The sequence below is a fragment of the Tachypleus tridentatus genome, chromosome 2, assembly GCF_004210375.1.
Source record: "Tachypleus tridentatus isolate NWPU-2018 chromosome 2, ASM421037v1, whole genome shotgun sequence".
Classification (NCBI taxonomy): domain Eukaryota; kingdom Metazoa; phylum Arthropoda; class Merostomata; order Xiphosura; family Limulidae; genus Tachypleus; species Tachypleus tridentatus.
In genome coordinates, this window is record NC_134826.1 from 151,485,903 (window position 1) to 151,512,055 (window position 26,153).

At 32.2% G+C, this 26,153-nt stretch overlaps 1 protein-coding gene across 1 annotated transcript in view; it reads right to left on the reverse strand.

Annotated features, from left to right (window-relative positions):
• Positions 1–26,153, reverse strand: part of LOC143245641 (uncharacterized) — a 125,755-nt gene that overhangs the window by 89,369 nt on the left and 10,233 nt on the right. The window contains exons 5-9 of the mRNA XM_076491990.1: positions 25,459–25,573; positions 23,654–23,975; positions 14,664–14,866; positions 11,604–11,788; positions 3,064–3,259 (exon numbers count right to left, since the gene is read on the reverse strand). Of these exons, the coding sequence (XP_076348105.1) occupies positions 3,064–3,259; positions 11,604–11,788; positions 14,664–14,866; positions 23,654–23,975; positions 25,459–25,573 (1,021 nt within the window). The remainder of the gene's footprint in view (positions 1–3,063; positions 3,260–11,603; positions 11,789–14,663; positions 14,867–23,653; positions 23,976–25,458; positions 25,574–26,153) is intronic.

Consider the following 26,153-nt stretch of genomic DNA (forward strand, 5'->3'; position numbering starts at 1 on the left):
GTTTAATTACAATCTTGGTAAATACATAGCATGGGCATTCTCCAAATATGTAACATCAGCCAGCTCATTCATCAAAGACTCTTTAAATTCAAGTCTAATCTAAATCAACTTAATCATAAAGCCTTAATGGCCAGTTTCGATGTTAAATCCCTCTTTACAGAAGTTCCAACCACTGAAGCCTGCAAGATAGCCTTAGAACTCTATATCCGAGACCCTAACCCAACTACAGAAATTCCCAGTAACCAGTTAGCAACCCTCATAGAATTCACCACGATAAAGACAAACTTCATGTTCAACTACCAAAACTATATACAAACAAATGGCCTAAGCATGGGCAACCCAGTATCATCAGTTCTAGCCAATATTTTTATGACACAAGTTGAAACACAAGCAATTAACACAGCATTACATCCACCACTATACTGGTACAGATATGTAGATGACAGGTTGCGGGATTCAAATCTACAGAACACATACTTAATTTTTTCAATCACATTAACTCTATACATCCCAACATTAACTTCACATGTGAACAGGAAGAAAGCAATCAAATATCATTTCTTAACCTCAAAATTACAAGAACTGACACACAATTCAAAACAGAAATCCACCGAAAAATCACCTATACTGGACTATACATTCCTTGGGACTCAGCACATGAAACAAAACAAAAACTCAACACACTAAGAAACCAAATAAACACAGCCATAAAACTATGCTCACCAGATAAAATTAACGATGAATTAGACAAAATAAAACAATACTTTATCAACATCAATAAGTTTCCTCCACAAACCGTAGAAAACATTATACGCACACACCTAGACAGAAAGCAAAATCAACCAACTAAAGTAAATACAGCTCACGAATCAAAAAACCACGAAACCATATACTGCTGTATGCCATATATTCCTGACATCAGCAAACAAATAACCAACATTTGGCAAAAATTAGTAACAAAATATGATGTTCCAGTTAATACCAAATTTATTCAAAAACCAGGCACAAAACTGAGGTCTATACTATGTAAAAACTACACTGACAAACACCACACCAACATTATTTATAAAATACAATGTGATAACTGTCACGACTTCTATATTGGAGAAACAAGTAGAAAAATATAAACCAGATTCAAAGAACATAAAAAGTCACCTTCACACGTTTTCGAACACTGCAAGTCAAATAAACACAACATAACCATAGAAAACACTCAAATACTAAATAAAGAAACAAACATAAACAAACGCAAAATTAAAGAAGCCTTACTTATACAACAACTTAAACCCAAAATAAACCAATATAAAGGAACGCCTTTATACCTATATTAATATAATAAAATAAATAAAATTATATATTCAAACATCTAATACCGCCCTCTACATTTCGACACACAGTTACACAACCCCTTTCAAACATGTGGTCAGCTTCGGGTCAGTTACCTCTTTCTTTGTGAACCTGACGATGACCGAAAAGGTCGAAACGTTGTTCGCTCTTCTATGTAAAATATTTTCTGAACCCAAACGAGCCGTTTTTGCATATAAAAGTACCGTTTTTTACTTTTATTTAGGTACTAGTAAATGTTACGTAAATTACTCACTATAACAATGTCATTTCTCAAAAAAAGCAAATTTTTTATTACTCTTCAATATTGTTTGGTTACAGAGCCACCAAATAAGTCATAACCCTCCTGTCACACGTTTTCTTTCAGGATTTTTCAACACATGTAGTTCTCTGTTATGTTTACAACTATATTTGTTATAACCATTGAGGTTTTCATTTATGAAATGATGTATTATATTACATTGTTTCCTGCACAGAAATTTTTAGGTTGCTTCCCAAGAAAAAATATTGTAATGATGTTTTAATGTGTCATGTTGTATCACTAGAAATGCAAGAAAAAATTATGATGCTTAAAGGAAATTGTCTGTTTTTTGTTTGTTATTTTACGGTGTTTTTTTGCATTATTTTATTAAATAAAAATTACTTAGTGCACTACTAGCATTCATATGAAAAACAAGTGTTTAGAGAATTATAAATTTTCATCATTCTTTTTTTCTATCTCATGAAAAAAACTCATCTCTGAAGAAGAGAAAAACCTCTGTGAAGGACCAGCTTAAAGTTTGATCTTACTAAAATATGAAATGATTAATGTGCTGCACCTATTTTATCTATTTAAAATGGATTTAAAAATAGGAATTAGGTACTGAATATGATATATTTATACAGAGTTCCAGCACTATAAAGTTTACAACTATATCACTACTTATTATTAGAGGTATTGCTTAAAAAAAATAGAGTTTGTCAGTCAAAAGTTCAATGTATGTGGTTTCAGTTTATATATCTGTAATACGTATTTTCTAACTTTAAATACAACATGGTATCCCTCCTGGGTGATTAGTCTTTAATAATTTTGTTTTCTCATGGATTTTGATATGCTTTGTATATCCAATGACTATTTTGAAGGAAGAAAATGGAAGATGTTTTATACTTTTTAAATAATCAACCACAAGTCATATCCTTTCTATTAACTACTGTTCATTTTATCAGTTGGAAGAAAACTAAGGTAGGCTATTCATCTGAAGGGTTTTATCACAGGAACATTTAAAGTGCTGGAAACCTTTGCACAGCATTCAATTTGATACAAATTATATATAGCGATTCTTAATGAGAAATTTGATAAAGCTACATCAATTTTGTTTTCTAAAATTATTACTCTAAACTGGATTGTATAAAAGCAGTATGTTGGTATAAGAAAAGCTTGATATTTTAGAAATGAAATAAAGCAAGTCTTAAACTAGTTTTATCACTAATATATTTTATGTTTTTATTAGAAGACATATCAATCTATCAAATGTCAGTAGAGTAGGTCTATGAAATTAAAGATTTATATATGACTATCTATATTATGCCACTTCATTGCCAAAATTGGACTCTTTGGTCCAGAATGCTAAATGAAAAGTACTAGCATATGGTTCATGGTACTTTCTGTGTACAGTATATATCATTGTTGTCAATGGTGTGAAGAACAAAATTCTTTATAAAATATTTAACAAAACTTACCGCATGGTAGTATTATATTCCTTGCTAGTCCACTGAAGAAAGAGATGTCTATTTCGATAGGAAAGTACCTTGAGTTTCCATGGATTACATAAAAAAATTGATAAGTTAAAGGATATCTATCAATGTTTGTCCACCATCCTTCACTTGCATCTAGAGTGAAATCTGTCACTAAACCAAAACCTTTATACGGTGTTACCTAAACCAAAAAAAAAGGGATTTTCAAAAGAGCAAAATTTGTAACTTTCCTCCACTGAAAAATTTATTTCCAAAAGGTAATTACTTTTCCTTGCATAAATAGGTATTCTTATTCAGTGTTGCCTTCTGTAGGCAAAAATTGTTTTGTGCATGCCGAGACTTGCAGCTGTAATCCATCTGGAACTGTCTGATTCCAATGTATCTTACATCGAAATGATCATACAACAGCCTTCCACCAATAGGAATGAAACCTTGTTGTATTACTCTTTATTCAACTATATCAAACTATCATTTCTCATTTAGCAGGACTCATGTTAAACACATTTATTTTGTGCTCTTTGTATTGTTGTGAGAAAGTTTCATTTTTGAAGTAGAATTTCTTCATTATTTATTGTTTTATATTTACATATTTGAATATATTTTCTGTTAATTTACTTTCCCAATCTCTTTTTCTTTCCCAACTTGCAAATTCTTTTCCTTCCATGAAATATTTGTGTTTGATTTCATATCTCATCTACAAAGTTTGAAGTTCAGGTTACCTCCTACTAGCAGTGTCATGTAGGCTGAAAATGGAAGAGACTCATTGTTGGATTTATCTGCTGTGAGAATGGTCATTATATACTCTCTAGGTGCATGTGCCTCATTCTACTCAATTCTACCAAACTATCATTTCAGGTTTTGGCAGAAAATGAAAGCACCAGAGAAGAGTTAAATACCTATCAGAAATATATTTTCAGTATGGGAAAAATTATAAATTTTATTACGGTAAAGTACCTCTTCTTGGAAAAGATGTCTGTATAATGTAAACCATCTCATTCAAATTTAAAAGTAAAGGAACCACCCCAAGCTTGGTAATATCCTTGGAATAGAAAGAACATCAAAAGATAGCAGAATAGGAAGAACTGTACTGATCTGTAAGTACCTCCATCATGGATGGAGTTGCAAGAGTATAGATGAGGAATGGAATAAAGACATCTATAATACACACGTGAGGACTTGTATTGATTGGTTCAGCTGTATATCCAGAATCCATCCACTTGGAACCAACATCTATGTAGAGGTGGAATAAGGGATCCCAACTGAAAGAGTGAACAGTAATTTTGAAGATCACTCCAACACTACATGAGAGAGAATATCCTATCATGTACACCAGATTAACACATCCTCCCTGGTCTCAAATGAATGATTTTATAATTATTTAGTTATACGTTACTTTTATATTATTTATATGTATTTCATTAACACATTATAAGTTATAATATTTAACACTGGTTAGGTGCCACTCACCAAAGAGTGGGACCTAGACAATGAGTAGCAGCAAACAAAAAGAAGAAAAAGACCACTGGAAGAAAAAAAAAATAAAAGAGAAGTAAACAATAACTTACTCAATAAAAGTCACACAATATGGCTACAGGATGGAGACGATAACATGAAGATGAAGTGATCCGATGTAAATACTGAGATGTGACTGCATGGGGAGTAGTGTACATGCCCAGATAACTGAACTTGATGAAGAAGAAAAGGAGTAAGAAGGGGTGATAAAAACAGTGAAGAATAATCACAAGGATATGATCAAAATCATCCTGTGTAGAAGATGAATGGGAGGATAGATATATGGTATTTGGTTTCAGTTAGAACAGGACCAACATCTACAGCCAGAACATAGAAATAAGGAATTGGAGACCAAAATAGAAGCAATTTGGCGCTGAGAAAAGTGGCAAATACATCAAGGTGAGGATTACCCTACAGAATACAAAGCCACCACCAGTAAACAAGAGGATGCTGAGACCACTTCACCAGATAAACTTTGATCTTGGAAGGATATAAGTATCAAAAGTATGGGCCCAAAAGAAAATGATTCAAAGTGTGTAAGCAGAAGAATAATTACCAGGCAATTCTTGGCTAGATGGCCAGAAGATTAACCAAAGTACAACTTACAACAAGAAGCTCTATGATATTTATATGAAAAGACCTTTCTTCTGTTACATACCAACATTCCAAAGCTTACTGTTGATCAATCCCACCCTCCTGAAGGAAGCAATAAGGATATGGAGAACGTTAAGTTTCATTGAATGAAGTAGAAAAAGAGAAGGTAAGACCTGACTGATGTTTAAAAAAAACCACTCAAATGGACAATATATTGAGCATGCAGAAGTTTGATTAATCAGCCCACATAAGCCACATTCAGGAGCAGCCAATAAGTGTGATGAACAGACTCCTGTTTGAACAAGCCCACACTGGTCAATCATCCATGTAATGAAAAAAGCACATTTAAATGATGGATGAATGATTTAACCATCTGAGAAAAATATATGGAGCTAAAGCAAGCCCAGAGGGCAGTGCACAAAACTGATAAACCACAACGTGGCAAAAGAATCAAAGACAGTGTTATGGCTAACAAGGCACTGGAATATGCAAGTATGTCCACCTTGTGGACAAACATGAAAAAATCTTACCCAAGCGAAATAAACGACATCAAAGTAAAACATGGTAAAACCAGAAAAGTACTGAGACAGGAAAATTAATAGCAGGCCACCAGTCTCCAGTTTTCATGGTGTTAACAAACAGCCTGGAATAAAAAAACTACAGAAAGATGATAGACAGGTTCAATGGCCTGTTAAAATAGATCTTATACTGCTTTGGACAAACATTGAGTGGTAGTGAGATCCCCAGGAAATGTGTACCTGAGACAAAGGAGAGGGGAAAGGAATTGTAGAACAAGTAACTCAGATAAAAGCCAAATAGCCTATGGATTAGTGATGAAAATTCATCAAAGGAGAACAACTTTGAACAAATGAGCTCCCACTGGTACTTTTGGTGGCGTTACCATCTATGTACTATAAAACAACCAGATGAGGAACACCTGAAGGAATGAACAAGTAATAGCTAAGAAGGTAAGGAAACTAGAATAAAAGGTCTACCTCGGCTCTGACTGCATTGACCACAACAAATATGCAACTGGAAAAGGAAATGGTATAGTGTTGGTGCACTAACTTCAGAAAAGATTCCAAATCCTCAGGCACATCACCACAAATATAGAAGTAAGGGAAATAGTCAAAAAGGAGGAGTTACCTTCCCTAGCTGCTGAGGTCTTTGAAAGGAAGGATCAAAGCAGATAAAGAAAAGACAGGTAAGGTGGTAAAGTGTACATGATACATCAATGGTAAGCAAATCAGACCGTTGATGTACACAAGATAAGATGAAGAGTGAAACATGTAATGTGAGGAAAGTGGTTCAAACAGAAGTAAAGTGAGAAAATGAAGGATCACAATATCCTAGTCTGGAAGATTAGACCATCTGGGGGAGGGGTGAACAATCTGGAAAATATGTATTAGCATGGTAAGGACAAGGGAAGCAAAAACTTGACAGTACTGAAAAAATAAAAGGCATAGGATGGTGAGTCTGCTAATCTCAGAGTGAAGAGACTGAAGACCCCGAGTTTAAAAGCCTGTGAGAAACTCTGCCACTCAAGTCACAGTGGAACACTTTCCATTTGTACTGATACACGTCCATTGATAAAGGATATATGAAATTAGCTAAAAGGAAAGTTACCTGATGGGAGAAACATGATCATTTCACCAAAGACCAAATAAAAGCCAGGCATAAAGATGAAGAATGTGAATGGTTGAATGTAGAACTGGTGACCGAGGTTAATAAAGAAATCAGGGAGACAAAGTAAGAGGTACTGGAGGGAAAAGTTGCTGACCATTAATGAGTGATCAGAAAGACTCGTCACAGAATGGTGAGGATGAGAGAGTGAGATCACCTGATGAAATAACTGGATAAGAAGGTAAACAAAGAAATCTACGTGACCATTCCTGGATGACAAAATAGATAGCCAGAGCCCAAGGATAAGGTACCTGGGATCAAAAAAGGAGTAATTTTGGATTGAAGTATGTGAAAATGCATCAATGTAACCTATGTGGGGAAAACTCTGCTGATTGCAAAGATACAAAGAAACGAGGGGATGTAAAGACCACTTTCTTGGTCAGGGTGGAAAAGATGATCCACTACAAAATTGAAAGCACCTGGAACATGACATAATAGAAGATTAATGTAGTAGGGGTGCAATAAAGTAGATGCAACATTCAAAAGCTTCACCAAGTGCCCCCTTGGAGATTGATATGTGCGATGATAACAGAACATTTCATGAGAGGAGAGAAGCAATCTAAACCCAGATAGACTGCAAGAAGTTAAAGGGCACTGAAATGTAAAGACCTATTGTCTACAGACCAATGACCAAAAGCCTGCAGAAATGGGGCACTCACTGACATATGGACTTTGTCCAGCCACCAAAGTAGATTATTCTTCAGGGTAGGAGGAAGGGTAATGGGAGCTGGCAAGAGATGCTGAATAAAGTTTCATTGATTGTAAATAGCTTGTTGAAGAGATCACATATGACTGAGAAGAACTAGTGATGTCAATGAAAATTACATCCAAAAAAGTGATAGAAACTTGTGAGCAAAAAGTTAGAGCTGAAAAGGCATAGTCAGTTGACATTTCCATAGAACAAAGTTATGGAGGAGAAGGTTTAGCCTTCCAGGTTTCCACAAAACGTGTTACAACATTTTAGTTCACCATCAATGACATTCTCCAGTCATCTTTCCATCAATTTCTACCAAAGTGACAACACTCTCAAACTTGAGGAAAATGAAATCTAGAGATAGACTGCCTCCGAGAAGGTTCCCCAGAAGAGTAAATTCTCAATTACGAGGTATGGCACTTCTGTTATAGTGCTACACCACTGGATGCAAGAGAACCACCATGGCAAGACCAAACACGTGTTTCCCTGTGCTACGGGGACTCCTTTATGGATGGTCTGGCAGTCTGTCAGGTATTCCTATGAGAGTCTTTGTTTGCAATGGAGAATCCCCACCTGCAAGACAGGCTGAGCGGGGCACTCTCTTAAATTTGATTAACTAGCCCACTTGATGAATATGGCCAGCCATCTTCAGTTTGAAATGAGCCAGAAGAAGCCAGTAATTCATATAATGGTGGAATCAGTACCCCAGAGCATAAGGATGGTAAAGAAAAGCTCTGACCATGCAACAAAAGACACCAGAGGTAGAAGCAAGCCTGAAAGCCAGAGCATGAAATTGATAAATCACCCTGTGATGAACAAATCAAAGACATGGACGAGACTGTGGTGATATATGGATGTGAAGAAATCCATTTACAATGTCCATCTTGGTTATTCATAAGCAAGGAAATAATACCCATCACAGGGTGAGAAATGATTCCATGGTAAAACACGACAGCTTAATAAAGTGATTCTTGCAACACAAATCAATGACAGGTTTTCAGTTCCATGTTTTCTTGGGAACAACAATGAGTCGGCAATGATAACTTGGCAGACAATGTCGAGCAATTTCTATGGCTTGCTGAGATAGTACCTCCTAAGCCAGCTCCAAGAGATTCTGGTTGGTCATGGGATTCTGTAGCAGAAGGAAGTAAAGAGGTACATGAGACACAGGAGGTGGGGAAAATGGAATCCTGAAAATTTTTAGATAAATCTTTAAAAACCCAGTACTGCTTGATGAAAGGATGCCAGTATAGAAGATAATTAGCAAATTAAATTATTACAAAACCACAACTTACTGGGTGGACATTTATACTGTTGTCAACATGACGTACGTCAATGAAGAAAACAACAAGACAGGCACTCCAAGAAGAAGTGATAGTTAAGAGTTAGAAAGGGGAGGAAAACTGTGACAGATGCCATATTGGGCTCTCAACGAGAAAAACAGGCAAAAATGGGGTCATATATAAATCCCAGAGATGAAATGATGGTAAACAGACACAAGTAAGGTCAGATCTCGACCTAGAAAGTCCCAACAACAGATAAACCACGCACGTAAAGCCAGAGCCAAAGACAACAAATGAGCCAAAAGAAAGAAAGAAAGGACAGGATGTCCCAGAAAACTTTTCAGTATTTCTGTGGGAAGCCTCAGAGGAAAGATAGACAAGGTAAGACAGAGTGGAAACATTTTGGAATGGGTCATACTTATGACAGATTCAGAAGCTCTACCCAAAACATGAAAAATGAACCCTAACTGCTTGTCCAGAAAAAATATGGAAAAGCACTTCAAAATGAATAGGTGGAAATAAGTGATCCAATTCTTTGTCTGCCTGAATAGGCTCATCTTCTCCAGGAAAGAGTGGGGTGAAGTCTGAAGACAGAGGATAATTTATGTAATGTTCAATCTCTCAGCAAATAGTTCCAGATAAATTCTCTCTGGGTTGCCCACACCAGAGGCCTGACACATACCACTAGTCACAAATGTGACCCTTGAAGTGGTAATATGGACTACAGAATTCTTTATGAGGAAGAATCAACCAATAATCAAAAGTATAAACAACAATGCAACTGTAATAAATTGGGATTAAAGTGAAGTTAAGAAAAAACTCTCTTAATAGAAATTAGAAGTGAAAGTATATGAACATCACTCTATGAGTACACTGATGACGAATATGAAACTTTAAAGAAACAAAATGGAACAATCTCAACACATCGTTGTGTTCTGAAGTATTTTAAAATTATTTATCATATCACAAAACAAAATGTTTTATTTCAAAATAACTTTAACAAAGGTGTCTTTAATTGACGTCGATAAGATAAAATTCTGACAAATTAAAAAATATACACAAACAGAATATTAAACACAGATTCACCACACATTTACATTATTTATCTATAGTTGTACCACTTTTCTTTATAGGTAATTTATTTTTGATGAAGAAAGAATTTGAAAAAATAACTTTTATTATTGAAACATATTTTATAATATTCTAAAGCAATATATCAAATATTTTAAAAACAAAAGAAAATATATTCAAGTTCTTCTAAGAAACTTCAAAAATAGCAGGAAATCACAGTTTTAGCCATATCATAGTCTTAATTTCTTGGTAGTAACCAGAAAGACTAAAATTAAAATACTTTGACCACAACAGCAGATAGACAATCCTCTGACCCATGCTGATACAGCAGTAAGTCTACAGATTTACAATGCTAAAATCAAGGGTTTGATTCCTCTCGGTGGACTCAGCAGATAGCCTGATGTGGTTTGCTATAAGAAAACACCTACACAATCCTTCCTTTACATTTCTAGTATATCATCACACATTTGCCAGAGGGATTAAAGCACCGATATTAGTTAGTCATGGATCTTTGCTATTAGTGAAAAGCTTATATGGTTAATGATTTGACTTTTATGAACATTAATTGGAGTCAGAGAAGCAAAGTTAGTCAAGTTTGCAGCAAATTTCACAAATGGCCTTCTAAGTAAAGAAAGTGCAAAATAATTCAACCAGATTATTATAATTTGGATCACACATTTAACATAAATTTGTACCTTCCTCTGTGCTGGTATACTCGCAAATTTTCATTGAGGCACAACTCTGTAGCAAGTAGAACAGCATTTGTAGGATTTTACGATGTGTTTATAAGCACGTTGACCACACATCATTTCTTTACAAAAATCACTTAAAAGGTTATGTAAAGATTTTAAAGTCTATAATATTTTGATTAAAGAAGAGAAAGACAGAATCTTAAACGTTAAGTAAACTTATCTTATAAATAGATTGAGGAAAGTTTTTTTATTTCTATATTTTTTATTCTTAAGAAATAAGATTTGGGGACACAAGTTTAAGTTTTCAAAAACACAGACTAATGTCCAATGAGGATAGTTTTGTGTTTGTTACAAGATGACATGGTTATTGGTTGATATGTTGTTGGCATTAGAGAAAGCCATAACCTTACGAGATTTTAACATATTAACAGTTGGAAAACGTGGCATCTTCAGTGACAAGTAGTGATGAGTTTTACTATAATATCATTGTGTTTTTGATGTGACAATAAGATAACAATAAATCTACTAAAACATCTAATCTCTAATTATTTATTTACGATGTACATGTGCCTTATCAGCACATGTAAACAACTGTTAAATTCACATGTACATCAAGAGCAGTGAATAAGTCATTAAGGGAATTAATGATTTCTTAGAAAACAAGTGGTGGGATAAATGTTTTTCTCATACGTTATGCTATGTTACATTAATATTTTGATGTAAATTTATTAAATAAATGCTGATACAGAAAGATATTTCAATCCAAAGGAAATAACAATCTTCACAGCTCCAATTCTAATAAATTTCAATAAGAAGACTTCCTTTAACCATACGAGTCCTGCTGTTAATGTTTTGCATCTCAGATTAAGCAACATCAAAATTTGGGGTTATTTTTCTCATTTACTTATCAAACCCAATGTTTCGTATTTCAACTTAAATTACTAATGCACAATTGGAAAATGACTGATACAATAAAAAGAATAAATTTATACTAACCTTTAAAACACCAATGAATGGAGGAGCTGTCGAAGTCAAATTAAAAACAAAAAAGACATTGGAAGGTGGCGCTTCAATTAATCCATTTGACACTGCATCAGCAAAGACTTTAAAATAAGATATATTTCCATAGTTGTCAGGACTGTATGCAAGTTTCAATTTGTTTAAATAAATACATGCGATACCTATAGAAACAGAAAACAAAATTAATAAATACATATTTTATACAATCAAATTTACAGAATTTGTATCTTATTAAATAAAACACATCATAAAATAAAAGATTTGTAAACAATGTTTCTGATTCAAGCTTCAATAAGTATTTCCAGATCTAGGAGCCAGATCCGACATAGAGAAGTTATGGAATATCTTTTGAGTCAATAGTGTGGCTATGATACGAGATATACAGTTGTACACTAAAAACAAAAGAGTCCACCATTAAACTTTATTTAAAATACAGTAAAATTAAACTTCAATATGTGTAACGGTTAAAATACTATTGTTAAATAACTATAACTTACGTAGATTCTTGCAATGAATAAAAGTAAATTAAAATAATCACTGTGAAATCGATAGGTTAATTAGACTGTTTCAGAATATATTTAATCTTGTCATGATCACCACACTGCACAACAATTAACAAAGGTCTAACCTAACTTCATTACTGTTTGTACTGGGAAATGAGGGCTATATTTAATTACTTTTACATCAACAAGTACGTACTAACAATTACATGATATCAACAACCACTTGATAATATCACCTGAATTAACTGCTTTGGTTCCAATATGACACTAAGTATGCACATGGATTCATTAAATCGAGAGAAAAAAGGAAAACGAAATGGCACAACATATAACTAATTTTGTGCCAAACAGAACTCAAATCTGGAACAGTTCTATTTAGTCTTATGTACAAAATACTGGAATAACATACTAGGTGTCCTGATAAAATATTTAGTTGACATTTGATGAGCTATTCTTTTGTTTGTAATTTATATACCCAGTATACAAATCATAGGAATAAGAAGGGACTTAAGCTTCTAAATTAAACATATACTGCTTTCTTTCACTTGAACTTCATAATAAATTTGTTTATATGTTTTCAATAGTATTTGAAACATTAATTTTATTTCACCTACATTAGTTTCCCAAAATTAAAGAATACAAACCACTCATTCATATTTTAACTGATCAGTACAAGAGTCACACTGTCTCAATGTTTGGAGTAGACGAAATATTTTAATTACTTCCTCATAAATATTGTTACTAAAGTTAATTCTTCAAAACTGCAAACCAAAAGATGTTATTTGATGTTTTATTTTACAATTTGAAGTTTATATCATAAAATTCATGAGAAAATCCATATAAAGAAACAAAAAGAATCTAAGAGATAAAATTATCTTCATGAATTTATCAGAATGTAAACTTACAAGTAAAGGATTCTTGAAAACTCAGTTTCTATGTTTGACTTTACTTATGTAGAAAACACTTTTTTAAAGATTGTAACATTATTTTTTTGGCGTTATGAAATTATTAAGTCCTATAAAACCCATTGTCTGTTTTGGTTAGCAAGGGAATGAATTTGTTTCCAAACACTTCAGGTGGCAGAATTAATAATTTATCTTATCATCAACTTAACAATCAGCATACAAACAAAAATTCTGAAATTGTTATAAAACACCGTTGTTTGATCCATGGTGTTATTTTAACTTTTCCTTGCAATATTTAAAAGACTCTCCAACATTTTTCACCAATGACAGATTTCATTAAGTGAAAACTTGTATTACAAAACTTGAATTTTCTAATAATAACAGTTTCAAGAAAGAAAATACTTCCTTATAACCTTTGACAAAAAAGAATGAATACAGAACTTTTGTAAGCTGACAAATATATTAGCCATAATAAAACCAAGCAAAGAAAATAGGACAGTAAATCTTCATCAGTAAGAACATATATGTATTAAATAATAGCAAAACAGCCATAAACTAAACAAGGATCCTACATTTAGATGAAAAACAAAACTACAAAGACAAAATTACATCTGAAAAGATGTTTATAAAAAATTAGATTAGCTGATTCTAATATTTCAATAAAGTATCGTTCACTTAAAGTTCACAAAATGAAATGATCAGTTGCTATGTTGAAATATTAAACTTCTAATAATAAAATGACAAGTTTCTTACATCTTCGAGAAGTCATACATGTTGTAATTACTATTAAAGTAAATATTTTGATTTCAGTTCTGTACAGAATGTTAAATTTAATATTTATGTGTCTAGCCAGTTTTGATTTGAAGTGTCTCTACACTAAAATCTATACCGTCTATTTCTTCTCTTTCAACACGGAACATGGGTTAAACGAACAGGTTTACTTCACAATAACAAAATGCTAAACAAACTCTCCTCACTTAAACAGTTTTACATCTGACAAACAAGTTTTAAAATTATATCTATAATGAAATCAACAGGTCGAATCTCTTAACATTGAGTACGAATTTCAAACACAAAGATGAAACAGCAGGATGCTCTCAGATGTGCTTCTTCTGTGAAGTAAAATAGCAGTACAGTGTTTGGCATCACTACGAGAATCAGAGCGGACACAAATGGCATGTCATGGCATAGAAAACGTGATTAGTAGTTTGAGAATACTGTGTTTATAGATGAAAATATTCATTCATTTCAGACTATAGACATAAGGTTAAAATTGAAAGTGTGCCAATTAAAAGATTCAACAATTTCACAATTTTGTTATAATGTTTTGATCAAGTCAGCCGCAGGGAAGTTCTGGAGTCCTCATTCCAGCTGCAAGGATAGGTGGCAGCACAAGTTTTGAAATAAAGTGTGACATATTTTTATATTGAATGATTAAATAACATGTACTGATTGTTCTAATAATTTCAAAGTGAATAACATTCCTTTTCCTCCTACACGTGTTTTGTAGATAAGCACTTAAATGGTATTGGATTTGCAATATTCCTACATTAATATCAATACTGCTATTATATAAATGAAATTAATAATGATGTATTCGTGAAGATTGGTTCAGTTTCACAACTTACCATACATGTATTTTGAACATATACTCTCAGCAGTATCTGGCAGATAATACAGTTTCGAATCAGTATCTAAGTCAACTAAGCTGTTATAATATGCTATATCCAATATAGTGAAAGGTGTAATATCATCTCCATCAATTACTTTCACAAAGATGCTAGAGGAGGCTGACCTTGTGTCCTTTTTGACCAGTAAAGTGAAGTTATAGCTATAAAAATAACGTGGAATTTTATTACTGACATGTAAATGACTGGAAAGAAAATGCTAGGTTAGTTCTACTCTAATATACAGAATAATCTTCTAACCCACTCTTACAATAGTGAAAAAAATATGCAGATCATAAACAACATTCACTTAATCTACTTCTGAATACTAAATTTCTAAAGCACTTTGTAGAATGATTAAATTTTTAAACAATTCATCATAGATTCACGATCTTTTTCTACCTTAATGATGAAACTTCAGAAAGACCACATCAGTGTTCAAAACATCACACATTTTAAAAATATCTTCCTTACTGTATAAACTGTAATACAGAAGTAAACTCAAAAACAGCAATTTTGTATACATTTTATAAACATTTTACCCACTGGTGTTTCTTTAATTACCAAGGTTTAGTTTACATACTTTTCAGGAATTGGGTTTTTTGTCGTACCTGTCTGTAGTTTCATAACAAGGTTATTTCACAGATTAAAAATTCTTTCAGCAACTGATTTCTTGAAGAATCATCACCTATAATTTAGATTTATCATTTGTGTCATTTTCAATGTCTAAGCTTTCGAAAATTTCATTTTTCTTTCTTATTTTTGATAATTATTCCATGTTGCCACAATGGAATCTATCTTGAAAGCACTGACTACAAGAAGCACAATTGTATCTTTAATTCTCATACATTAATTGCATCACAGTTTGTTGTACAACACCTACATACATACATTAATTACATCACAGTTTGTTGTACAACACCTACATACATACATTAATTACATCACAGTTTGTTGTACAACACCTACATACATACATTAATTAATCACAGTTTGTTGTACAACACCTACATCCATACAATAATTACATCACAGTTTGTTGTACAACACCTACATCCATACAATAATTACATCACAGTTTGTTGTACAACACCTACATCCATACAATAATTACATCACACTTTGTTGTACAACACCTACATCCATACAATAATTACATCACACTTTGTTGTACAACACCTACATCCATACAATAATTACATCACACTTTGTTGTACAACACCTACATCCATACAATAATTACATCACACTTTGTTGTACAACACCTACATCCATACAATAATTACATCACAGTTTGTTGTACAACACCTACATCCATACAATAATTACATCACACTTTGTTGTACAACACCTACATCCATACAATAATTACATCACACTTTGTTGTACAACACCTACATCCATACAATAATTACATCACACTTTGTTGTACAACACCTACATCCATACAATAATTACATCACAGTTTGTTGTACAACACCTACATCCATACAATAATTACATCACACTTTGTTGTACAACACCTACATCCATACAATAATTACATCACACTTTGTTGTACAACACCTACATCCATACAATAATTACATCACACTTTGTTGTACAACACCTACATCCATACAATAATTACATCACACTTTGTTGTACAACACCTACATCCATACAATAATTACATCACACTTTGTTATACAACACCTACATCCATACAATAATTACATCACACTTTGTTGTACAACACCTACATCCATACAATAATTACATCACACTGTTGTACAACACCTACATCCATACAATAATTACATCACACTTTGTTGTACAACACCTACATCCATACAATAATTACATCACACTTTGTTGTACAACACCTACATCCATACAATAATTACATCACACTTTGTTGTACAACACCTACATCCATACAATAATTACATCACACTTTGTTGTACAACACCTACATCCATACAATAATTACATCACAGTTTGTTATACAACACCTACATACATATATTAATTAATGACAGTTTGTTATTCAACATCTTTTTGTATTTAACATCAACTGCAATAGTTATTAACCTCATACTGCACATGTACAACTACTACATTTTCATATCAACTCACTTTGTAGATAGTTTGATCGATTCAAATCCTACCCTTTATTAACACACATTAATTTATTAACCTTGTACTGTATACTTACATATAATTATCTACCCAACATATCTATAAATTCTCGTTCCAACATGTTCATAATGAACACAAGACTATGTTACACTGCTTTCCATAAGATAATAAGGGTACATAGAGGGTAGATATTTATAAAATGTGTTTTTGTGTTATATAATAATTTCATAGATTATATTTGACCAAATTATACTGTATAATATTTACTTTTAACTCCATTTAAAACCTGTAGAGCTGTAATATGAAATTTAAACATTAATGCCACTTGAATATTCATTTTGTAAGTTTGGTAAAAGAGATTGAAATAAGTCTTTGGCACTGTTTGTTTGAACTGGTTTTACATCTGTCCTCTGTGTTCCATTGTACTTATTTCACCTAGATGTTGGAGTCATTTGCAGCATTATACAACAAAATTTTTCATATTATTGTACTAAATTTAAAGTTCTTTTCATTACAGTATCTGGATTTAATCCATTTATTGTTTCTAGATGTTAGCACTAAAGAATTACTTGTTTAAACGTTTTGGTTTTTCTCAGTAGCAATATTATTTGTCAATTTAAATTTACACTTTGCAGGTAATACTTAACTATAAAACCCTAACTAAATATACTTTAAGTTACTGAAGGTGATTTAGATTAAGTATTACTGATCTAAAACTATTTATTCTCTTTCTATGATCCATCACATAATTCATACTCACATGTTGTTTTGAACATTTGAAGTCCTTCTACCTTTCATAATTCTTCTAATTCATCTTTAGTAAATATTAATTTATATAATTAAATGATATAATTTATAAAAATAACAGTGAAAAGTAAAAACCTAAATGAAAATAAATTTTCAACACTAAGGTAATTTGTATTAACAGATAATTAACTTTAGTTGAATACAAAACCATATCATTACATTATGATTTGTGAAGAAAACATTCTGTGGATGCCATTATCATCAACTCATCTAGGACAGAAGATAAACACCAAAATAACACAGATTATGATAAAGATTCTGTTTGACTGGAATTACAGATGTAACAGACTGGTAAATATTACTTAATATAAATAACTTGTAGTGTCATGCTGAGGAGACTATTCCTACACTTCTTTTACTTGCCCTGATACGAGCTTATACATTTAACATTGTGCTCAATACCTACAAACCACAAAAACAACAAATATTAGAATGATGCGTTTACAAATATGTAGTGATAACCAACAGAATACTACATTGACTATATTACTGAAAAACGACATGAACTAAACCATAAGTAGTACAGGAGTGTAGAAACAGATCTTATTAGAAATTCAAGAAAGAAACAAATACTTTCTTCCTTTAATGTTCCCCAGTGGCACAGCGTTATAAGATAACCCAATGTGTAGCTTTGGGCTTAATTACAAAAAATAAACTTATATGAAGAAGCAGATATTGCATTAGTGGTCTCCAATAAAATTCTTCAGTGCATATCTTAGTGTGGGAATGACATTTAGTTAACATTATGAAAACAACTTTATGTTCACACAAACCTTCTATATTTATATTTCAAACATACTAAGTATAATGCACAGCAAATAGCTCAGAAGAAGTGCATTTACCAAAATGTCTGCTTTTTATAACAAACCTTCCACCCATCTCGGTAGTATGTACGCACCTAAACCAGCATTTTTTATTTTGTTTTTCAATTTTTTTAAAGTAAATTAATGTAGAAGGAGGAAGAAATGAAATCTTTGCAATGTGGTTACATCAGTCAAACGGAACTTTTATAGAAATACAGTCTCATTTGTGTATGTTATAATTGTGCTTTTGACAAGTAATTTAATGATATAAAAATGATTTATTGCAGTAATAGTATTAATATAAAAACTATGGTTAGTTTCATTGACAGTTGACAGAGAAAAAAGACCCTAGTTGTACTTGTTTATTTGTTTGTTGTTTTGAATTTTGAAAAAAAACTGCATGAGAGCTATCTGCATTAGTCATCCCTAATTTACTTGTGTAAGGCAAGAGGGAAAGCAACTATTCATGCCAACCCAACACCAACTGTTGGGCTACTCTTTTACCAATGAATAGTGGGATTGACCGTCACATTACAATGCCCCCACGACTGAAAGGGTGAGCATGTTCAGTGTGATGGGGATTCGAACTATAACCTTCAGATTACGAGTCGAGCGCTCTAACCACCTGGCCATACCTCAGTTGTACCAGTAAGTACTTTAGATTTTGTGTTTCATGTGTATCCATTATTTATTTTTATGAAAGTAATTAAAATGTAAAAATTTAAAACCTCTCTGCGTACATAAAATAAAATAAATAGTGATGTTAGTGATAAAAATAATTTTTGTGTTTTTTTCTCAAGTTCGTGCAAAGCTACTCGAGGGTTATCTGCACTAGCCGTCCCTAATTTAGCAGCGTAAGACTAGAGGGAAGGCAGCTAGTCATCACCACCCACTACCAACTCTTGGGTTATTCTTTTACCAATGAAGAGTGAGATTGACCATCAATTTATACTGCCCCCACAGTTCAAAGGGAAAGCATGTTTGGTGCAACCGTGATTTGAACCCTCAACCCTCAGATTACGAGTCGAACTCGTTAACCCACTTGGCGAATAATTTTTATGAGATAGCTCACCAATAATTCACTTGTTATGTAATTGGATACCATAAAGACAGTTGCAAATTCGTCTTGTGAACTGTATTTATATGGCATGAATACTAAATAAACATAGTTCAAAAGGCTATAAAACAGTAAAATGTAAGCACAAAGAGGTGTCTGCCTTTACTAAGTCTAAGCTGTCTCGTATAAACAATTGTGATTTTGAGTTACAATCTACAGTCATTCCATAAAGTAAAATGAAGAAATAACAAATTATTTCCTAATTTTCCAAGGTTATGGTGGTTATGAGGTCGGTCAAAATGAACCAATGAAAAATAAAATGTAAATGTTTAATGGAGATAAAAATCATATTTATTTAGGGGGGTTTCATTGTTATACACACGCTATTTAAAACTTTTCAGACGAAGAAAAGTATTTTTAATCTTATCATAAAGATTGCTTTGAACTTGGAACAGTCAACACTCTGACACTGTATGATTAAGAAAAATAGTTTCAGGAAAAATATTTAATTAAAATTTGTTTTTTTGACTGAGGTGCAGTAAGAAAAACTTTTAAAGTTTATTGAAAGCTTTCTAAATGTTCAGAGTTATAGTTTACAATGATGTATAACTGAAAAGTACTATTATACGGTTGCCTGCTGCGATATGGTTAAAAGTAAGAGCTGATGACCACATAACATTAAAATTCTTAGGCCTAATATTAGTAATATATCTTATTATAAACAACAGTTACAGAATTGACTCTACTGTTGTGCAGGAAGCCAACTGCAATTAACACACATCAAAATGTCAAATGTTGTTATTCACATACTAATTAATCCTTTTTTGTTCAATGAGAAAAAAGTTTAATATCAAACAGTCCAAGAACTGCTGCAGACATATACAATTTAAATCTATCACCAACATGGAAGTCACCAGATCATGACTAACCCCTCCTTCCATCAGATGTAAGATGTAATGATTGATCATCCTTTACAAATTTGGACAGAGTGCCACCAAATGTCTCTGGAGTGAGTATTTTTTGTATCGAACTTCTTAAAAGTTTCCCATATGTGCTAACTTTAGGAAATTATATTCATGAGCCCATCATGGTTTCAGATCGATGCACATTTAATAACGTAGTTTGGCTTGTTTCTTTTGAAGTTAAGCACAAAGCAACACAATAAGCTATCTGTACTCTGTCTACCACAGCTACCAAAATCTGTTATCTAAAATGGTAAGTTTAGAGACATACCACCATGCCACTAAGAACCTGTAGTTTTGCATATTTCTCTAAAAAAATCTTCCTGTTTCCCACTCGAGCAAAAATTTTGTGTCCAGAGCATGATTTTTCAAATTCCATGATAAACAGAGAAAAATGATGGTATATCCCGAGAAATTGTAGTAGCAGTGAAAAGTCACATGATAAAATACAAGTTACAGATGATTTGTCCCATACTTACGACTAAGTATGTTCATGAAACTTGTTTAATCCTGATTTGTTTGATAATATGTAATATTACAGTGATACTTATGATACTCGACTTATGAAAGTCGAATAAATTGTAAAAACCTTAAGTTAGTCTACACATCTCGTACTGCTTGATTTTTTACAGAAATAAAAGTAATTGTTCATGTCTTTCAAAAACCAAAAAGTCAGTTTTACGATTATGTTTTCATTTTAAAATATTATAAAAACAAAAGCTTAATTTTACTCATAAATACAGTTTCACATTCTATTTAAAGATTGAAAACATTTATGGTATGTACTGTAGAAGTCCTTGATGTATTCTTTCCATATTCTTGTTAGTGCTCAATAAGAGTACCCAAAACATAGAACGAAACAAAACACTACCAGGAAAATAACTACTTTATATAATTTAAAGAGAACTATTAACCAAATGATGTTCTTGAGGACCCTGGGCCCCACCGGTGTGATGGTATAAGGTGGAGTTTTGTTCTAACAGTTAAAATGAACGTTCTACATATGACAAAAGGCAAGTCAAACAAAATAATAAAAATGACTAAACAGTGCATAGCCCAGTACAATATAAATTAAAAAGATGAGGTGACAACAACATACCAGAGCCAGTAAAGCTAATCCAAGGAAGAAAATTTCAGAAAGTTCAGTGTGTATTTTTGTTGATTTTGGTTTTACACTTTAATTAATATTTTTCTCATTATGCTACTGGGAGTCGAGTATACTTCTTTACAATAAATTGTAACAATAGAGGAGATAAACATGATGAATGAATCAAATATAACAACCTACGAAAATGAGGAATTAAACTAAATCATGTATAAATTAGAACTTACCAGTTAAATATCACTACTACTGCTCACAATATTAAATTAGTATCAGTAATTATTATTCTTACTTTACTACTAGTAATAACACTAATATATATTAGTATTTTTACCACTATTAGCACTAATCTATATTCGTATTTTTACCACTATTAGCACTAATCTATATTCGTATTTTTTACCAGTAATAATACTTACATATTTCGTATTTTTACCAGTTAACACTAATATATATGAGTATTTTTACCAGTAATAACTCTAATGTATATTCGTAATTTTTTACTGGTAATAACAGGAATGTACATTCGTATCTCTTACCAGTAATAACATAAATTTATATTCGTATCTCTTACCAGTAATAACATAAATTTATATTCGTATTTTTTACACATGATAACAGTAACATATATTCGTATTTTTTGCGACAGTCTAATGCAATGTTTGATGCAAAGGCAATTTCGTTCAGTATTTCAAGTCACAGTAAAATAATTTCAATAAAAAACATACCAAACACGTAAAGAAATTTATACACCTAAATTCATTACATTTTCACAATGAAACAAGAGGTCAAAACCTCAATATTAAATATATCACTATCTTTACCTATAATATTAACATAACACTAACAGACACCTTGAAACGACATTAAAAACTACTTGTAGCAGTACTTCAGCACTGGACAAGCTAAAAATTAGAAAATGTATATTAAATTATTTATTGGAATGAAGTACAAAGCTAGTCATAAAGTGGAAATGCAGAACATTACTTCTGTTTCTTGGTGAAGAATGGAACCTAGAAAACTGAATCTACACAAGAAGACTGAACTTATGTCGTAAACAGTGTCTTATTTATACAGTGTATTACATTATACTTTTGTTAGTTTGACGACAGTTTGTTGGAAGAATGGATTTTGTTTACATTGTTATAGTTAACAGTACAAACTGTTAATTACATTATACATCTTTAGTAAGTGCAAAGCGATGAAGGTTTTGTTTGTTTGTTTGTTTGTTTTGGAATTTCGCACAAAGCTACACGAGGGCTCTCTGTGCTAGCCGTCCATAATTTAGCAGTGTAAGACTAGAGGGAAGGCAGCTAGTCATCACCACCCACCGCCAACTCTTGGGCTACTCTTTTACCAACGAATAGTGGGATTGACCGTAACATTATAACGCCCCCACGGCTGGGAAGCGATGACGGTATATTATACAACTTCTCCCAACTACTTCTCTATTATTTCATTACTCTGCACTTAACTTTTAGTTCAAAGTTTTGTTTGTTTTTTTGTATGTCTAGTTAATACTGACGTACTGGTTATTTTCAAATGTTATTTCAAGATGTACGTTACATTTTGATTCTTTGTTTCAGAACAAAGCTTTGTTGAGTTATCTTTTGTGTCCATGGGGGGAATCAAAAGTTGGAATTTAGCACTGGTGTCTGAAAATCTACCACTATACCAATGGAGGAAAGTGGCATGTTGGTTGTGTGAAATGCATGTGTTGAATAGTGTAATATTTGATACTGAGGTTTAAGTGTTTTAGACTTCAGAAAAAACGTGGTTAAACTCGAGCACATAAGTAAATATATATATATATATATTACGAATGTTTTTGTTGAATATAATTTATTATTTACTCAAATTACCTTTACAAGTGGTCATCACAAAACCTGATTAGAACATGTGTAGGGTTAATATACTTATCAACCCTACTAGCAAAGCTAAGACTTTAGCACCTATAAGTGCGATATCCAATTCTGAGGATGAAATTTGATGTAAGAAGAAATTCGATGGCACTTCACACTTATTTGCTTTTATTCAGCGTTTGATCTTTAAATTACAAGAATGCATAAAAAAGGTGCATATAAATCAGAAAAACTTACTTTTGCAGTTGGGGTAACCCATCCTTGATACAGAGTTCTCGGGAAAAAACATCATCTCCAATAACTTGCTCCAGTCTTAATATGCCACCATCTTCTTGAGTGATGTAACATGGTAACCCATTATCAAGAAAACACATCCACTGATAGAACATAGTTGTATTTTCTTTACTGGGATCATAAAAATATGACCCATTCAAACAAAATGGCTGTTTATAACCAATTGTCAGAAATTTAATTCTCGTACTCGTCACCAGTTGTATTTCTTTGGTTCTAATAACAATGGATGATCGGCCCATCAAAATTTGTTTCCTTTCATCAATAACTAGAATAACAAATGAAGGTAAACATAATATTACCATTAAAACCTTCGTTTACTTCTCTTTATGTTATCATATTCCGGTCAAAGTTTCTACCTTCCTGTCCACTAAACAACATACACTGTTCAGACAGTCAGTTTTTTATATTTATTGTTGGTCCCATTAACGACAACAACAAAAAAACCCTTTACAAACAACCACATGCAATAAAATGACTCGTTACTTCCTATATAGATGATTCATTCATCTCGACTTCTACCAATACTATTTTTTGACCTGCATCCTGCTATCCTTCCTATAAACCTCTTTCATCTTTGTTTATTATTCTTGATATAAGTGTTTAAAAATAATCACCCTCAAGGTAATGGTTTAAATATCAATTTGGAATATTTATGAAAGTTTAAAATATGAGGAAATAATTAGCATTATATAAACATTTTTTGTATATCATCTAATTACAAAGATCAGAAAAAAACATTTCTGTTGGTTCTTCTGTATTTTCATTCACAACCCCCTAAAGCACCTTCAAGTTGAATAAATCCTAATTTTCTCTTTAGAAACACGAATTTCTATACTTATGTAACAGTTTGGTGATGGATCTAACCTATAAAGCAAACTTTACACAAAAGTTATGTGATATATACAGTATTATTTATATAGTATATCATATAGTAATGTAAGAACAAAGTGGAGTTGTATAACAGCTTGGTGATAATCTAACCTATAAAACAGATATTACACAAGTCCACAAATTCTTACATAACTATATAAGTTATACAGTGTATACCACATAATTTCAGGCTTGTGTAGCATCTGTTTTATAGATTGGATTACCACCAAGCTGTTACACAAGTCCACATAGTAATATTATATTCATTGCAGTTATTATCTGTGCCAACATATGTCACATTCATAGCTGTTATCTAAACTAAATTTCACAAAGATATTAATTATGTGATTGTTCATGGTTTTGTCGCAAAACATTTTCGTATTTACTTAATGTTTAGATCACATTGCACGATCTTTATTGCAAGAAATGAAATAGTTTCAAAATGTGTTGAGAATTTGTATTGCTATTTTAAACCTATAAAAAATAGAAATGATAGTTTTACTTCTCAGTAAAAGTTAATTAAATATACAAGTTGATAAGATAACCAGGTTGATCTACATCACCCTCTGGTGGTTTGTTTGTGAACTACCTTCATATTCATTATGTCAACGCGTCCTCTGTTGCTCCTTCATGGAACTACTACGTAACTCCTAGCAATGGGCGCTGTGATGTTACTTTATGGATGCAATCGCCCTCTGCTGCCTAGTATGCAACATGTATGTAATGCTCAGTGACATCTTTCAGACACAAGGTTACCAGGATAACCACTAATATTAATAATAATAAACATCAATTTAAATATATATAAAAATAATTATTGAAGAAAACTGAATATTTTACACTTCAACAATTAGTTACTACACAGAATATCACGTTACCTGCAACACCTAATTCGTAAAATTTATTTCTCTTCATATCATATCTTGGTATTCTCAAAAGTGGTGCACTGATGGTTTGCAGAGAGAAGTCGCTGCTGTTCACATGCCAGTAAAACTGAAATATACATCTCTTGTGAGAAAGTGTGATAGATAAAAAGGTAAGATACTATTAACCAGATAAACCGAATAAGAACAGCCACAATTGATTTAACATTAGCTACATCATTTTTCAATAAAGTTTTTAACAACGTACAGTTGCATATCAACTTTTAGTATTAACATCCCGAATAGGTTGTGGCAAAGAGAATAATTATGAATCATAATTCCAGAAATGCAATCAATAAAATCCAGTTACAAGTACAAAAGGAAACAACAAGTAGTGAAGAAAAAAGGATCAAATAGGATTAATAAGTAAGTAAAATATAGTAAAGATGTGAAACATCTAAAAACTTCAAAATTTCAATTGTTTATTTCTCAAAAAGCAGGACATTAGCAAACATTTCTTTAGAACCTCAGGGTTGTGAAAATGTTCATCTTGTTTCATACAATAATGAACAGTTGAAGAGTCCAAACATCACAGAAAATGTTCTTGTAAAACTTACAAATGTAAAACACAGATTTAAATAAAAATCTTTGTTGTATCACCTACTTTCCTCTAGTTTCTTTTAGATGGTATAATTATTTTTGTAATTGAG